The following is a 17,854-nucleotide window of genomic DNA, read 5'->3' as shown; positions in this document are numbered from 1 at the left end:
AAAAAACCAGCTAACAGAGCAGCAGCCTAATGTGTACTGAAAGCTTATTCCTGAATATTGGAGGAAAAAACAAAGAGAGAAAAAATAACACAAACCCACTCCACCCTCAAAAAACTTGTCCCTCATTGTCTCTTTTTAGCCTAAAATGATAAGAGCTAAAGTTTCACTGGTGTTTCAATTCTGAAGGCAAACTTTGCAAGCAGGCAGTTTTCTTACTGAAAATAAAGTGAAAAGCTCTGATCCCAAACCTGCAGACTTTCCAAAAGCCAGGAGCTGTGCCCAAGCACACTGACCTTTTGCTAAGCTCTAAAAAATGTAATAAATGCAAAGTGCAACAGCATCTGGAACCTGCCCTGACATCTTGAATTCACATTCTCACTTGCTGATGAAAGATGTTTTGCTTCTTTTAAACAAGTTTGCTCCCAAAACTCTTGCTGCTGCCTGGAGCCGTGGCTGTGCTGAGAGCCTGGTCCCAACCTGACCCAATTTTGGTACATGAAGGGCCCTCAGCACACAGCAGCTTCATCCTGCTGCTCTGCCTCTACCTGGTGCTGTGGTGGAAGAGAAGCACAGTTTGTCTTGGTCTTACAAAGAGCTTTTGTTTTCAGGCTGCTCCCAGAACCCTCACTTTCTCCAGGAAAATCTGTGTGTATGATGCAAAATCAACCCAAGAATTGCTGCTGTCTGGGAGTATCTGTGGAATAACCACAAATTTTACTGCCACCATAGGCTGTATTCTCTGGGAGTATCTTAGGAATAACACCACAAATTTTACTGCCACCATAGGCTGTACTCGCTCTCCTGTTGCAGCTGGCAGGGCTTTGAAGGAAACCTGATGCTATTTTGAGAATCCAAGAAATCCAGGAAGCTCAGATTTGAGTCACCTAGAGAAGAAGGGGGAAACCCAACACAATCCCAATTTCATAGTTTTGGGATTGACTCCCAGCCCCACTAACCAGGGTCTGGATCCCTGCAGGGCAGCCGTGCCTGGATTCACTCTCTGGCTGCTCAGGGCAGCTGGAACAGGGACAAAGCAAACAGGCTCAGGGATGGACAGACAGAGGGACACCCACAGCCACCAGCAGAGCTTTGCTGTCCCACACCCACAGCACCCTGGTGGCTGCACAGCACAAACCACCCCAGGACACAATGGGGGCTGCTCAGGAGAGCTAACAAAAACTGGGTTAGTCAAGAGAAATGTCCTAGAATCCACAATCCACTGCAATGTGGTGATTGTACCCACAAAAATGATCCTCTGCTGGTAGAAAGCCATCACTTGCATGCATTTCACTCCATCAGAAATGTGTTCCTATAAACATTTCACAGGTGTTCACCTGGCCAGAGCTGTGGGTTGGTTCTGACACACCACATTCACACTCACAATATTTAAAATATAAGGGAAGATAATCAAGAAACACAAATCTAGGTCATCCTGACCTGAAGCAAGAACCTTTATTCAGAAGACCTGCATGCCCAGACTACTACTGGGTAGCTGTGTCATGCCAAGGTGGGTTCCCCACTGTGCACAACAACACCCAGCACTTGAGAAATGCTTATATACACTCAGTTCACTGATTTATCATTAGCTAAAGGTCACCAAAGGCTTTGTAAAAAGCTTTATCCTCTCAGCATGATCATTCCAGGTGACAAATACTTCTGATTTACCTAAGACACAAAATATACAGAGTCAGAAATCAATAAAGCACGCAAAGGTTGAGGGAAAGAAAAACTGGAGACAGACAGAAGTGCCCAACAGCATGTGAAAGGTCACTGGCACCATCTCTCCAGCACTTCCACCCCCCATGGACATTGCCCTGCTTGCAGAGACTGACAGCTGGTAGAGCTGCAAGCCTTCCTCCCCCAGCACAGGTGAACCCTAGACCAACACTCTTCTTAGTTTGCTCTAAATAACTGTTTGGTTCAAGTCCACAATGCCCAGCACCACTCACCAAGACACAGAATTTCAGATAATCTGTCCCCACATCCTCTAGCAGAACCCCTTGGATTTTGCCTGCTGCATTATGATAAGCTTTCACTACCTGATTTTTCAATTATTTCTCTTCTCCTCTATTTCAGCCCCTGCTCCCCCCTGGAAGAGCAGACAGGACAGGTCACCACACTGCAGCAGATGGCACCTGGTTTCTCTGCAGCTCCTCTCACTCATCTCAGCATTTACCCACTGCACAGAACCCCCATTCTGTTTAGAGATGCCCTCCACTCCCCCCACCCTTTTCAGCCTTCAGAAGCACATCCCCAGCCCAGCTCCACTCCCTGCTGACCACTCTTTTGGCCACCAGTGCTTTTTTAACACATCCTCTTGGCTCTTCTCTGTCCCCTGTACTCCTCCCATGTTTTCCACAGAGACCTGTGTAGTGTCCAAACAAAACAAGAGTCAATCCCAATGGCATTTTGTTCCATCCATTTTGAATTCCTACAATGACAGAGAAATAAACACTGAAACTGCAGCTTCTCTGCCACAAAATGTGGCTTTGCCAAAGCTGTGTGTGATCCATCTGCCCGGGGGATAAAACATGGGATTCATGAAGGCACTGCTTGGTGGGTCAGGAAAAGTCTCCCTCATTTGTTGAACACATGGTCTGGACCAGACTGGGAGTATTTTGATGCTGGCACAGTCTGAGGATGAGAATCTGAGTGAAAATTACAAACCCCCTCATCAGGTGAAAAGCGCCAGCCCTGCTAATGGCATCCCAGCTGGCTGAGCACACTCTGCTCAAGAATGCCCAGCATTTCCCCAGATGAAGAAAGACATTTTGTTCAGATTGATGGTACTCTCTGTGCCTCCTCTTCCTCTGGAAGGCAGCCAGGGGCAGAGAAGGATGGTGAGCTGGGACCTCTGCATTTCTGTGGCAGAGTTTTGCTCACAGACCCATATGAGCCCTTGAGCTGTCCAAAGCATATGTACTTCTTGAATCAACACAGTTCTCATGCCAACAGCTTCCAGATCAACCCCATGGCAGAACATGCCTGGATTGAGGCAGTTCTGCATGGCTTTCAGTGCCAGCACTCCATCCCAACACTTCCCACCAGGTCACTGCTCCTCCTGGAGAGCCCCAGACCTCCAGTGGACACAGGAGCTCTCCAGAGAACAGGTGTCTGCCACTCCCCCTTTATGGAGAACAAACAGGAGGAACTCACCAAAGGGCTCTCACAGCTACAATTATCACTGATAATTAAATACATGCTCCTTGGCTCTGTCTCATGGTTTGAGGAGGAAAACATGGTCCATTCCATGAGTATCTGGGTTCACATCACTCCCTGCAAGGGAAATTCCTGCTGCCCTGCATCCCACCCCAGCCTGGGGGTCACTGTCTCTCTCCAAATGCAATGGAACAGGTCCAGACCTCACAGCCCAGATGGCAAGGACACGAATACCTGAAAAGCCAAATATAAAAGGCAATAGTCCTAAAGTATAAACAGTGAGAAAAGACTGATGAACAGCCACATTCACTTGCCCTGCTTCCCCTCTGGGGCAGTCAGCTAAAATTACTGCAGCATTCTCCATTAGCACCTATGGTGTGACTCTTGGGAATGTCCTGGCAGGGCTAAGAGTTGGACTTGATGATCCTTGCAGGTCTCTTCCAGCTCAGGATAGCCTACAATTCTGTGCTTTTTTAAATCACCTCCTACTGTGAGGTTCTCCAGAGTCTTTAGTATTCAGTGGCAGCAATTAATTTTCCATTCTCAGAGACAGGCTCACCTGCAGCACAGGTCGCACAAAAAATCTCCTGCTGAGCACAGAAACCGTGCTGAAGCTTTGGGTTGTGCTTTATCCATCGCCTCGCAGGGCACCGGTGACAGGAACTGCTGCTGACAGCGGCTGTGGGAGACAGACAGACTGCTGCTCCAGGCCAGGGGCAGTGGCAGCAGGAGCCTGCTGTCAGAGCCCAGGAACACGAAACGGGCTCCAGAATGGGCCACAGTGAGCGGCTGCACGCCCTGGCTCCCGCGGAGCCCCGACAGACACAGCAGCGAGGAGAGGAGAGGCTCAGCCAGCCCTGCCTGCTGCCGAGCATCGCTCCCGAACCGGCACGGGGCTCTCCAGCATCGCTCCCGAACCGGCACGGGGCTCTCCAGCATCCCTCCCGAACCGGCACGGGGCGCTCCAGCATCGCTCCCGAACCGGCACGGGGCTCTCCAGCATCCCTCCCGAACCGGCATGGGGCGCTCCAGCATCCCTCCCGAACCGGCACGGGGCTCTCCTGCATCCCTCCCGAACCGGCACGGGGCTCTCCAGCATCCCGCCCGAACCGGCACGGGGCTCTCCTGCATCCCTCCAGAACCGGCACGGGGCTCTCCAGCATCCCTCCCGAACCGGCACGGGGCTCTCCAGCATCCCTCCCGAACCGGCACGGGGCTCTCCAGCATCGCTCCCGAACCGGCACGGGGCTCTCCAGCATCCCTCCCATCCCAGCACAGGGCTCTCCAGCATTGCTCCCATCCAGCACGGGGCTCTTCCACACCACTCTCAGCACAGTATGACACTATGCCACAGCCCCCAGGGCAAATGGTCCCCAGCTCCTGCAAGGATACATCTCAGCCTGCACAGTCTGAGCTGGATCCCCAATTTGATTGAATCCAGGATAGAGCTGAGCTGCACTGTGCCAGCTCCAGAGCCAGCACCATGCATCCTCCCCATCTCCTTCCCAAACAGCCAGGTATCAATGGCTTTATTAAATTCTGCTTTATTTATCCCTCTTACCCTTGACTAGAGGAAGACCAGCATGGGCAAGCCCTTAAATTCAAGCAACACGACTTTCTTTTGAGGCACCACACCCCACACCCTCCCTGGCACCGCTGTGCACCACAGCCCGCAGCACCCTGCCAAGTCACCGGCTTTCCCCCGCGGGCGCTCGAAGGTCCGGCTTACGTAAGAGGGAACAAACTGGCTTTTCTTCACCACCCTTTCAATGCTGCCATTCATCCCCTGCCCTCCATCCTTCCAGTGCCACCTTGAAGGATGCAAAACACACAGTCAAAACATCTCACATGTTGTCCCGGGGTGAATGTTGTCCGTGGGTGATGAGTCTGTCGTTTTGTTCCCCTAAACACAAGTGAATTAAAGGGTTAAGGCAAAAAAATACTGAGATGCAAAGGTACCCATGTGTTAAAGATACTCCTACCCTGACAAAGTCATGTCACTGCTCAAAAAACAAGGAGTTCTGACCTGCCAGCTCTTTCCTGGAGGATACAGGGGCTGTAAAGCCAGGTCATATGCATCCCATTCCACCACAGAATCCAGCATCAAAGAGCAAGGGACCAAATCTCTTCAATGGTTGTGTAAAGATTTTGGCTCTGATGCTGAGCAAGTACTAAAGCTGGTTTCAGTTCTACCCAGCTGGAAACATCTTGGTCAAACCCCAGGTTATTTTTGCATCTGCACATCAGTTCTGCGTCGTTAGAGACTCCGTGCTGTCTTTGGCCAAGTGGTCAACCCCAGGGAAAAGCAAGCCAAGAGGGGAACAGGACACAACTTTGCAGGCTGAGCATGAAATGACAAAGCCAGGTTTATTCAGACACAAATAGCCTGCTTCAAAGCATTTTTCAGCCTCATGAAACTGATATGAGCATCATAACTATCTACATTCCAGGATTTTTAGCCCTCTTCTGACTTCAGGCCAGCACGGATGCATTCTGCCTGCCATTATTTGTCAAATACCAAATTCCAACTCCTTTACGAAACCAGGGTGGAAGGAAGCATGGCTGGTTGAACTCTTTGTCCTTCTCCCCCCCACATACACACTTTCACATCATGAGAACAGAGCAAGAAACCCACAAAAAATGCACATTTCCAAAGCCAGAGGCTACATCCCAGTTCTGGCAATCCAGTGGTCTTACCACAAAGCTCAGCACAGCCTGGATCCCCTTTGACTTCTTAACAATACATTCACAGTGGTGGCAGGGTGGGGAAGAAGAGCTTCAAAAGGGAGGAGCAGCAAGGAACAAGTTATTTTGAATCCAGAAGCCAACCACTGCAACATGAACACTCCCCATCAGAGTTTTACTGCTCCTCCCGGGAAGAGCTTTGAAGCGTGGCAATGGAAAATGAGGAGAGAGCCAAGAGCACCCAGCATGTTGGTTGGGGACAGTTCTGCAAGCACTAAAATGTCTAAGATATCAGTAAAGGCTGGACTGGAGAGATGAAAAAGGGAAAGTAGAAAACACAGGGCCCGTGGTGGCCACATGCCACCCATACATTCTCCTGCCTGCTGCTTCCAGGGAGGCTGATGGAACCATTGGGATGCAGGCAGCTTGCTCAGCTTCACACATGGGGTGTTTTGGACCTCAGTGTGATGCAGAGTGGTGTTAGCACATAAAGCTGGAATTTACTCACTTCATCCAGCTTTGGATGTGGAAAGAGAAATCGGCGTGTTCCAAGTCTTCCCTGTCTAGCCAGTGTCAGCAAGGGAGCCTTGGAAAAACCTTCTATGGCTATTAAATCACAAGGCAGCCACATGGAGAGGATAAACTCACACCACATGGAGCAGCTGCTGGGCAGCTTTTGCAGCCATTTTGCACCTTTTCTGCCCATTGCACAACCAGGACCTCGCTGCCAAAAATGGTAACACTGCAAGACATTCCGCCCCTGCCCTGGATGATTGCCAGCCAGTGACCTTGAGAAGATGTTCCTGGGACAGGCCATGGCCATGAGTCACAGGACAAGTGTGGCTGGGGAGGCAGCAGCTGGTTTGCAGGGTGGCACTGGGATCCAGCAGCCAGTCACTGCTCAGAGAGGCAGGAAGAGAGAGGACCAGATCAGGAGGTGCAGGGGAAGCAGCTGGTGGGAAGCTCACACGGCATCTGTGCTTTGGCCCCAGCCCCCCATGCCTGCACATACTAAACATCAATTACATGGAAATTAAAAGAGGAAAAAATAAACACTTTGAAAAGACAAGAGATGAAAACATCCACGCTGTGTTTTTTGAAGAGCGGGATGAACCCACCCTGAAGAAATGTAAATGTAGCAGGAATCAAGAGACTCCCGGGATTACTCATTACAGGAGACGAGACTCTACATCTTTCTGTTTTGCAGCAATTAACGGTTAACTGGGGAAAAAATTGAATAGATCAACACTTCTCTATTATTAGTTTTAAATAATGACTCAGAAGCAGACACTTCCTTTTTCCCCAAGCTATGAGGAGCAAAGCACCAAGACCCTGACGACGCTTCAGGCTCATTTAAACTGCAAATATCTCTGCACAAATTACAGGAGAGTGGTGTGAGAACAAGGAGAAACAAACCCTTTGTTTTGAGTCTAACTACCAGCAATTACCTCTCATTTATAGGTTATAAAGCTTGATACAGCACATTTATTAGAAAGAGCATGCAGTGCCTAGATGTACTTGTGCAGAAATTGGGGAAGTGAGGGGGGAGAGAGAGAGAGGAAAAGTCATGCTGATGGCCTTGGAGAGAAACCGAGTAAAAGGCCAACAAAGGAATCTCCCCAAAACACAGAGCTGTCTCCCAGGGCCTGACCCTGGACCTTAATCACTGATACCATCCACAGTCCAGGGAAATAATTAAGCATTTCAGCTCTGAAAGAGCTGCCTGCCTAATCTGCTAAGCAAACAGTTTTTGCAGAGCAATTCAGAGAGAGAAAGAGAAGCAGATTCAGCTGATGAGACACAAAAAGTCTCTAAAGGCAATAATTTCCTTTGGGAAGCAGCCCACATGCTCCCAGCACAGTGGGAACCATCACTCCTGCAGCAGGTCCCAGCAAGGCAGATGATCAAATCTGCATCAGCCATTTGGAATAAGCAGAAAGGCAGCAGATGAGGATGTGGTGTCACGAGCAGTAGCTGGAATGCTGAAAACAGAAAAACTTTGAGTTGACCTTGACATCTGCTTATTGAAAGAAACCTTTTGGATCTTCTTCTCCCTGGGATAAGCATCTGCATCCCTGCCACATTTCCTTAAAGCATGCACAGGGATGGTGAGGTCACAGCACAGATCTCAAGGGACCTGTACTGCCTGCAGCAGTGACCAGGAGCAGCACACCACCAGGACCTGGCCAGCTCACCTATCCAGGAGCACTCTGCCCATCCTGGCTGGCCACAACCCCTAAGAACATCAGCACCCTCCTGGAATGGGGCAAGTCCTGGGAATGCTCCACACTAGCAAGGGATAGGCTAAACCTCAGCTTTGTGGACAGCAGAGTCCCACAGTACCTAGCCAAAAGGTCAGGCAGTGCAGATGTGCTGTGTTGGCCACCTGCACGCCCCAACCACCCCACAGGACTTGCTGTCACTGCTCCCAATGCCATTTCCTTCCTGTGACCCTGGTGTCACACTCCACACCTGTGAGCAGTGTGAGCCACCAGAGTCCTTCCAGGTGTTCTTCCAGGCCTGTTTGGCAGAGTCAGGCACTGACCACCCCACTGCCTCAAGCCCATCTTGAAGTGCCCACCAGCAGACCTGGCACCATCAACATCCCAGCACCCAGAGAGATCCAAGTGCTCTGCAAACCTTGGACCTCTGAAACAGCAGCCCTGAGACAACACACAGAGGCAGGTATATAATTTCTTGGGGTTTTCTTTTACTTTTTTTTAATTCCTTCCCTTCCTTTGCCATGACACACGCTTTGTTTTAAATATCTTAAATATATTAATTTTTAAAAAGTATTAATAAAAAGCTACTGAAGGACATGATTGGCAGAGTGACCAAGGGCAGCAACCCATTGAAAAGTATGGGGACATTTTAAAAAACAGAAAACAAATGATAATCCAAAAAAATGGCATTTTTTGCATATGCAGAGCTGGCTGTAATACCCTGGACTCTGGCATTATTGTAAAAATGGAAGGGGAAGCAGTAGAAAAAATATATTCCATGGTACCAACTTGCATTGGGAAGGGAGTTAAGAGCAAAAATGAGGAGGATTTAAACATTTTTGGTATTTCAGATGTTCCCTCCCACACCCACTGCCCAATCACTTTCAGTCTTTAAGCAAGTTTTCTGGCTTGGGGTAGCCAAAGAGTACAAAATCTGCTTCATAAAGCTTGTAGAGCTGCTGCCTCCAAGCCAGGGGGATTTTGGCAAACCAGTTATCTTCCCAGCTGCTGGCAGTCCTGTTGCGGTAGCTGGGTGGGAAGCGAAGCAGCCTGTCCACTTTGAGGAGCTGCAATAAATAAGCAGCATCCTCATCCAGCGTCTCCAGCTTCCCGATGAAATCATAGTCTATCTGGCACGGGTGGCACAGACGGTAAACCTGCCTCCAGTGCTCATTGAAGGGGGCCATCTTCTCTGTCCTGGGATCCAGTAAGTACTGGATGAAGTCAGAAAAGGAGACTTTGAGGCCTGCCCCGAAGGCCTCGCTCACGGAGGTGGGAAGGTTGGTGTGGTTGGAGTAGAGCTTTAGCATGGGGATGGCGAAACGCCGGTAGAAGTCCTCGTTCTCCAGCTCGAATTTGCTGCGGAAAGCCGAGATGAGGCGGACAAAGGGGTCTCGTACAAAGAGGAATTTGGTGTATTTCTTCAGCTTGATCTTCATCAGATGCCGGGAGAACTTCCCGTAGCGGCGCCAGAATTTGTTGAAGGTCAGGTGGGTGCTGGTGTTGTGGACGTGCTCCCGGGGGATATCCAGAGGGTTCCGGTAGGGGACCCCCTGGTCCAGCAGGCTCTCACTCAGCACGATCATCACACGTTTCCAGTTGGTGCAGGCCACCTTGGGCACGTAGCAGTAGATGACACCGTGGCGGTCATCCACAATCAGGTGGTTGAGCTCATAGTTGGGAATGTCATCGAAGGAGCGCTCCTTGGTGGGGAAGGTGAAGCTGGAATTGGCACAAAACTCCCGCAATGTTCTCTGCCTCTCTATCTGCAGCTTCTCTTGGTCCAAGCTGTTCCTGTCCTTGTGTGTAGACCAGTCATAGCCCCGCACGTTCTCCTCCAAGTTACTCACCACAGGCTTGTTGGAGCCCTGGACGAGGAGCTGCTCTGTCTTTCGGGGCATAGAGCTGTTCTGTTTCAGGCTCGAGCTCAGCAGTTTTGCCAAAAATTCATCTACATCTGGCAAGGCTTCCCAGTCCTCACCGGCTGCGATGGCTCCCGGGGAGCGGGGTCTGGAGAAGGATGTGTGCAGGTAGAAGTGAGCCGTGCCCACGTTGTCCCAGTACACAATAATCAGGAGGATCATGAAGATGGAGACCAGCACCACAGACAGACGGAGGAGCCGTGCTTTGGTCATCCTGACACTACTGTGGAAGCTGGCTTTCACCTGGACTCACCTCTGGCTTGCAGTGTGAGGCTTGGGATCCAGCATGGTGCTGCAGAGCAGGAGCCTGGAAAGGTACGAGGAAAGAAAAGTTAATCCTTAAGAAATCCTTCTGGTCTGGAGAGAATGACCTGGCACAGTAAAAACTTGTCGTGGGGCTGACTATCTCCATTTCCACATGGGGAGAGCTGTGAGAGCCAGAGGTGTCCATAGAGACTCTGTGGAAAATTGCTGGCTGGCCAAAAGCAGACATAATGTGTTGCAATTTTATCAGTTTCCTAGTAGTCAGGGTTTTTTATCAATATCAAGTTTCTGGAATTAAATTATTTCAAGAGAAGTTCAGTTTAAATTTTTAAAAAATAGTAAAATATAATGATTTCAGGCCTAGAGCTTACTGAGGCAAGTTTGAGACTATTAAAATATACAACCATACACACAAAGTATGCAGAGCCAATTACCTTTCAGACCTCCTTGATTTTTATACTATCTAACACATAAGAAGAAAGAAGTCTCCATGCAGGAGATCCATGATTTCAGATTTGGTATCACACTGTGGTCTCATCTCAGCATAAAGGTGCTCTGTGCTGAAAACAAGTTCCTTACTGGAGTTAGGAATACAGGACTGAAGGTGCCACTGCCTCAGTGGCTAAAGCAGGTCCCTGCTGAGAGAACATCACTGACCTGAACACACCACCTTATCTACTCTGTGTGAAGGCACCCAGTAGGCGTTATCTCCATGACCTCTCTTGGTAGCTATTTCATTTTGTCAGGAAAAAAGATTACACGAACAGTTCTCCTACAATCCCCCGCCAAGGGATACAGTCCTGACAAGAGCCACACATCAATAAAAATCTAAAAGGAGAGATTACCTTTAACTGAATGATTCTGGAGATTAAGGGTGCTCTGGTAAAGCTGTGTTCGTGCCCAGACACTGTTGACCTCTTTTGCTGCTTTAATGTAATTTATATTTCTATCACACTCAACACTAATAACTCTTGATTACCAAAGACAGGTGAGAAATCACTGCTAAAGAGGCAGCTCAGATCATCTGTTCTTGGGGGTGCAGCAAGTTTGAGTTTTTTGCTTCAACCAGCCCCATCTTTTCACTGCTGTCTGCTTTCCATGACTCCCAGCCTCTTTCCTCCCACAAGATCCTCAGGGAACACCCATCTCCCCACCCTGCTGCATGTTTTCTGGTCCAAGGCTCTGTGCAGAGGCAGGCTGGCAAACCAGCCTTGAGCTTTTCCCAAGCCAGCAAGGAGCCAGTGCCTACAGCCAGGGAAGAACAACACAGCAAAGTGACGAGGTACAAGTAGTTACTGCAATGTTCTCCACCCCTCCAAGCATAGTCCAGGCTCTGATTGTAAACACAGAGCAGCACCTACAGATAAAATCAAGAGCTGTCCTTTCCACAGACATCCTAAATCTTTCCAATGACTTCAGCACAAACCCTGAGAACACCAGCTATGAAAACAAAGCCACTTCAGGGCAAGCTGCCCTGAAAAGTTTTGTTAAAATGAAGGCTGGGTGTCTCTTCTTCCCAAAACACAGAAGCTGCTCCCCAGCCAATTCACACCACCCTTAAACAGCATCAACCCCACCCTACACAGAGAGGCAGAAGAACTCAAGTCCAGATATGCAGAAGTGCTGAGCTCTGTCATTCCCAGGGAAAAGGTGCTCAGTACCTCTGAAGTTCACTAAAGCCTTACAGTGAATGACTTGGTAAAAAGTCCCCTGCATGGTTGTGCTTGTGTCTCAAGGGTGATGGGTTTTAACAACCCAAGTCCAGGTTTCAGACATTAGACAAGAATTTAGTAACAAAGAGGAACAATACCAGATACTGTTACATGTCAAAGTATTAGGTCAGCTTGTCCCAAGACACAAAACACATATCTGAAGGCTTATGGTTTCTCCACCCTGGTGTATTTATTTACAATTTGGAAGTAGGGACAGACAGATATTCAGCAGAGCTGTAGCCTAACACAGGCTTTGCACTACAACACCAAAAAGTGCCCTCTCCTGAAGCCAGGTTCTTATTCTGCCTGCGAAGGGGAGCTGGAGGAACTGCAGACATAACGTTTTACACTCTGCAGAGCAAGAAGCAGGTATTACTCAGCAGTAATTCTCCTTGTTTAGCTAGTCAAGATTGAGGATGGAGCAGACCTGAGAAGAAACACCCAGAGAGATCAGCAGAGAGCTAAAGAAGGGGCAAATTACATATGTGCGTCAGCACTTCAGACCAAGCATCTGAGTCCAGCAGCAGAAGATAATGGAGGGACACTGCCAAGCCTCCTGCTTGGCTCACTCCTGGGTTTGAGTTTTGCCCAAGTCTGTTCTTGCTTTTGATCCCATTTAGCTGCTCAGGGTAGGGACTGCTTCCTATTCTGGATGAATAGGGTGCCCACTGCGCACAGAATTCCACCACGCTGTGCTTCCAGCGCTGCTTGAGACCTCTGGGCTGGCTGGAATGCAGTGAGCCTGGAAAGCTGCACGGAGCATCCCTTCCTGCTGTCCCAGGACCCAGCAGCTCCCACAGCCCTGGGCAGCACTGCAGCCTCCCAGCATTCCTGCAAAACTGTCCCAGCTAGGCGTGGACACATCATCCTGCTGGCAGCAGGGACAGGGCAGACTGGGCACTGTGTGTGGCACTCACATTCCTGGGGCAAATGGAAAGAGGGATCTTCACCAAAGCCACCCCACAATGCAGCTTCACCAAGTGCACCCCAAGGGCTCCAGCCTGCTTTCCAGGACATGGCACACAGGCCTGCCAGAGAGTTTGGCTTTTCCAAGACACACACACAGCAGCGAGCAGCACAGAATCAGAAAGACTCCACTTCTATTAACTCTACCAGTGCCAGAGAGGAACCCTGGAAAAGAGCAGTAAGTCAGCTTAAAGCCCCCTCAGAAAGAAAATGCTGCAGAAAACAAGAGTTGCTCTATTGATTATGAGCCATCCCCTTCCTGAGCACTTCATAAAGGACGCCAGACTGAAAGCACAAATTAGAGCTCTCTGTGCACATTAACATTAGAGGGAACGTGCCTCTGTCCTCCCCTTGCCAGAATCAAAAGGAAAAGCTTCCAGAAAGAGCCAAGAATTTACATTCAAGTTCAACCCAAAGTCACCAGCCAACAGGAACGTGCACCAGGATCCAAACAAAGCTGCCTCTGTGACACAGTGCTGGCAAAATGAAGAGTGGACCAAGTGCTATAATCATCCTACAGAGTCCCCCGAGCAGCCATCCCGTGACCATCTCCAACCTGAACCCGGCCTGGGTGTGAACCAAGAGCTTTTCTCCCCATGCCAGGCCTGGGAAAGACACTGTGGTCTGAGGTCACTCGTGCCATGACAGGTCAAACCCCCTGCTGTGTCAAACAACCATCTCTCAAACTCATTTAACACCAGAAAGGGGGGATGTCCCCTGCACTCTTATTGCAAAAGCCATTGCAGATGCAACTCCTTGGGGGTTTGGAAACGTTATTTCCACTTCACAGCCCGATTGTAACTGTTTATTCTTAGGACAGATAAAACCTTAAGTAATTTCTGTCTCTTTATTCCTCTCCTCTTGGCTTTTTGCAACAACTACATTCTCTTCTAGCCTCTCTGCAAAAGTAACTCCAGCTCACTTACAGGAGCAGTAAGGCTCACAGATTAAAAAAAGCAGCTTACAGAAAGGCATGTGGCAGACACAGGGGACAATAAACCCTCTCTATGAACAGCAGTGGTTTTTGAAAGAAATGTGCCTCCAAAGGCTTGGGTGCAGATCCCTTCTCTTCTTGCTTTGGATTTCCCCAGCACTAGGAACCACCTCAACTCCTCCAGTGCCCACTTGATCTAACATGAGAACATACAGGATATCAGGCAGCTTACTTGGATTTTGCCTGCTTAGAAAGACAGAAAGAAGTGGAATAAGAACTTTTAAAAACACATCAAACCCTCACCAAATTCAAATGGATACTTTCCCTTGGGGCACTTTGCCAGGGATCCCTGGACCCATGCAGCCTTCCATACTTACATATCATGGTACACACCAGTTATGCTTAGGGAATCAGCAACCTCTGGAGAAGTGGAACCTAATTTAATCTCCTAAAAGTGCAGGAGAACAAGAAAGTGGACTGTACTAATAAACAAATTTCACGCACTTGGCTATCACTGAACACACTGTTTCTGCCCAGCTTCCCAAAGGTCTAGCACCGTTTGCAGAGCAAGGAAGTTTTAACCCATCGAATGACACCAATACTTACATTAGAATAAATGTACACCATAAGCAAAAATTGGAGCTGCTTTGCATGTTACACCACAACTTAGCCAATATATGTTAGAGACCAGCAGAACAACATCCTAATCTACAGTTTGCCAGCATCTTGCCCACCACTGCTGCCACAAAACCTGGTTTGGACAGGCTTGGCAGCACTTGTCACCTCTTTTTTAATATCCATACTTGGAAGTTGTCACAATTTCCTAAATTTCAGGAGGAAACTCCAAAACGCAGGACATACTGTTCATCCATTACTTTTATCACAAACTTCCAGCACACGCAGCATCCCTGGCTCCACAATCGCAGGAAGCACCTCGGGCAGCCCCGGTGCTGCAGCCTGGGCCAACAACACCCGGGGACATTTGCTGTGTGTCACCCCTGAGAGCCGCACTGGCTCTAGTCACCTTACAAACACCTGGTTCCGGTAGTTCTGAGCTCTGCAGGGAAGTTCAGGCTGGAAGAAGAGCGTTTTGGGCCGGATACCAGCGGAGCAGCGCTGGAAGCCGAGCTGTGCCGGCTGCATCCCGGCATCGCTCCCGCAGCCGCTCGTCCCCCGGCTGCCAAGCCCGGCAGTGGCTGCAGAGCACCCGGCAGAGCTGCACCAGCCTCAGGCCCAGCACCGGGGCTGGAGGGAGTCACGGAATCATTAAGGTTGGAAAAGACCTCTAGGATCGAGTCCCACGATCATCAATCTAACGCTGTCAAACCGTGACCCCAAGTGCCACATCTACATCCAGCTCCAGGGACGGTGACACCCCCACCTCTCGTTCCCTGGGTCAGCTTGAGGCTGTTTCCTCCTCTTCTGTCTTTTGCTACTTGGGAGAAAAGACCGACACCCACCTGTCTACAACCTCCTTCCAGGTGGCCGTAGAGAGCAATGTGGTCCCCCCGGTCCTCCTTTATTCCAGGCTAAATCCCCCCAGCTCCCTGGGGAGTGTCCAGGCGGGAAGGTGCCGCGTGTGCGGAGAAGGGGAGCTGCCCCGCAGAGCCCCCGCAGCCCCAGCCCCGCGTCCCGCCGGAGCCGAGCCCTACCTGGCACCGGGGAGAGCGGAGGGACAGGCGGGGACACGCCGTGCTCATAACCGGGAGCAGGTCCGGCCCCGGGGCGGCACCATCTCAGCGAGCCCCGCCCGGCCTCTCGGACAACCCCCGAGCCCTGCCCGGCCCCGCGCTCACCTCCCGCCCGGGCACAGCAGCCTTCGCCTTCTTCCCCTTCTTCTCCTTCCTTCCCTCCTCCTCCTCCTCTTCCTCCTCCTCCTCCTCCTCCTCCTCCCTCCGCGCTCCCGGCGCCGCCTCTCGCGAGACGCCGCGCGCGGGGGTCCCCGCGGGGCCGCGCAGGCGCCGCTCCGCCCGCCAGGGGCGGCCCCGGCCGCGCGTCCGCCCTCGCCTGAGGGCGCGCCGGGCTGGCGGCTGTGGGGCGGCTCATGGCAGCGTTCAGGAGCGCTCACACCCTCCCGGTGTGAGGAGAAACGGCCATAAACTAAACCACGAGATTCACCTCAACATGTGGAAGAGCTGCTTGCCATGGAGGGGGGCAGAGCACTGGAATAGGGTGGCCAGGGAGGGTGCGGGTCTCCCTCTCTGGAGATATCCCACACCCACCTGGACGCGTTCCTGTGCTCCCTGCTTTAGGTGACTCCTCCATGGCAAGGAGCTTGACTAGGTGATCTTCAGAGATCCCTCCCAACCCTGAAAACTCTGTGATTTTGTAAAAATTTAATGTAAAGCTCACTTTTAAATTAATTACAGGTTACCACACCGTACTGCTGTGTGGGTATTTAGTGTCCCTAAAACTTGGGTGGCCAGCAGTCATTATAAGGAGCAATCTAAATAACTGGACACAGTAAGGCTAGAAAATGCTGCTGAAAAATCCCAGCACAGTTTAAGCTCCTTTTGCTTCTCTAGTTGTTTGTGGTCGGTAAGAATTGAATGAAAAAAACATTAGCCCAGCACTGAAATGTTTCCCTTTGCACAAGACATGGACTGCAGCCTCACATGCAGCAATAATCAAACATACAAGTGACAATTTACAGATCCCACCTCCAAGATTTCAAGCCCCAGCTTTTACATAAATTAACATACTTAAAATGTAGATTTTTCAAACAGAGAAGTTTGCAGATCATGTGCCTCTGTACTACTCGCAACAGTCATGGAAAATTATCAAACTCTTTGTCATACAAACTTTTCCTTTGGAGATGCAGCTCAGACTGAGGCTCTCAGCTCAATTCAGCTCACTGGAAATGGCACCAAACACTGCAACCTTTTCATGGTGATTCAACCCAAAGGTATTTAGCAGAGATGTATATGCTTGGAAAGCTTCATTTTCCTTCATTTTTTGGTCCTGCACTGTTTGCAGGTCATGTGAGGTCTTGTAAATCAATCCTGGCTCAGGACTTGCAGGCACAGGTTTGTCCTACACATACTCTGTGCTTATTTTATCTTTATTTTTATCTTTTATTTCTTTATTTATCTCAAAGAGTCAGCTCTGGAGACAAGTGTTCCTGACCTTCTACTTCCCTGTCACACTTTCTCCTGCTGCTTTCCGTTTCACAAGGAAAATTGGCTTCTTGCTAGACCCACTCACACCCTTGCATTGATTGCATCCCCGCTTCAAGGGCTTAAGGCATTTATCAAGACAGGTAATCAAGCTTCCTCATCCCTGGAGTGAACTATCCCTCATCCTCCCGACAGCAAAGCAAGAGGCATAGAGAAACAGGAGTGTGTACACCCAGTGAGAAACAGCACTCAGGAGAATTCTTTGCAAGTGCTGCAGCTGTAAAATAGATTCTTCATCCATTTGAAAAAAATGCCCAAACCTACCTGAGATTGTCACCTTTGAGGAGGGAAGCCAGTTCTGCTTGAGGCAAGGAGTTACTATTCCATTAAATTATCAGAACCATTTTATTTGCATCATGTTTTAAAAGCTCCTTAATGGAGAAGGCTGCCAGCTGAAGATGTTTATTCCAAAAAGGAAAACACATTCCCAGAGTTTACCTCCAGGCTAGTAATTCTTATCAGGGTCTTCACCTACCACCACTGCTGCCTCTCTGCCTGCAGTCAGATCTGAAATGCTCTGCAGATAGAAGAGAGCTAAGAGCAATCCCCGGCTGCTCTCACAGCCAAACATCTGCTCACCCAAACAGCATTCCAGACGGGCAGTACACCTCCCAGCTTCACAGCATCACACAGGGAAAGAACAGGGAAACTGTTTCTCAGGCATTTACATTTGGTTTTAATAGTCCGGGAGCCTTTTGGATGCATGGGTGGCATCCACATTTTTGCCCTGGGAAAAAACAGTGGCTTGGGCTCCACACTGACATCTTCTGGGAGATGGACACTGCTGGGAAAAAGAGGTTTTCCTCTTCTCTTG

At 49.7% G+C, this 17,854-nt stretch overlaps 1 protein-coding gene across 4 annotated transcripts; it reads right to left on the bottom strand.

The window, feature by feature from the left end:
• Nucleotides 1-4,686: 4,686 nt before the first annotated feature.
• On the bottom strand, nucleotides 4,687-17,641 carry CHST12 (carbohydrate sulfotransferase 12). 4 transcript variants are annotated; one of them, XM_050980253.1, is made up of 2 exons: nucleotides 17,305-17,641; nucleotides 4,687-10,295 (listed from the first exon to the last, which is right to left on the bottom strand). In XM_050980253.1, exon 2 carries the CDS (start codon nucleotides 10,199-10,201, stop codon nucleotides 8,951-8,953), a length of 1,251 nt encoding a protein of 416 aa, XP_050836210.1. In that variant the 5' UTR covers nucleotides 10,202-10,295; nucleotides 17,305-17,641; the 3' UTR covers nucleotides 4,687-8,950. The 4 variants fall into 4 exon arrangements, with proteins under 4 accessions (XP_050836210.1, XP_009090068.1, XP_018771420.1 ...); XM_009091820.4 differs by lacking the exon at nucleotides 17,305-17,641 and adding an exon at nucleotides 15,661-15,789; XM_018915875.3 differs by lacking the exon at nucleotides 17,305-17,641 and adding an exon at nucleotides 15,517-15,634.
• Between the last annotated feature and the right edge of the window lie 213 nt (nucleotides 17,642-17,854).

Source organism: Serinus canaria, chromosome 14 (assembly GCF_022539315.1).
Source record: "Serinus canaria isolate serCan28SL12 chromosome 14, serCan2020, whole genome shotgun sequence".
Taxonomy (NCBI): Eukaryota; Metazoa; Chordata; class Aves; order Passeriformes; family Fringillidae; genus Serinus; species Serinus canaria.
This window is presented reverse-complemented; position numbering and strand designations above follow the sequence as displayed.

What these genes read in the sequence shown, in the direction of transcription:
- CHST12 (XM_050980253.1), bottom strand. Translation starts at nt 10,201, where the DNA reads ATGACCAAAGCACGGCTCCTCCGTCTGTCTGTGGTGCTGGTCTCCATC.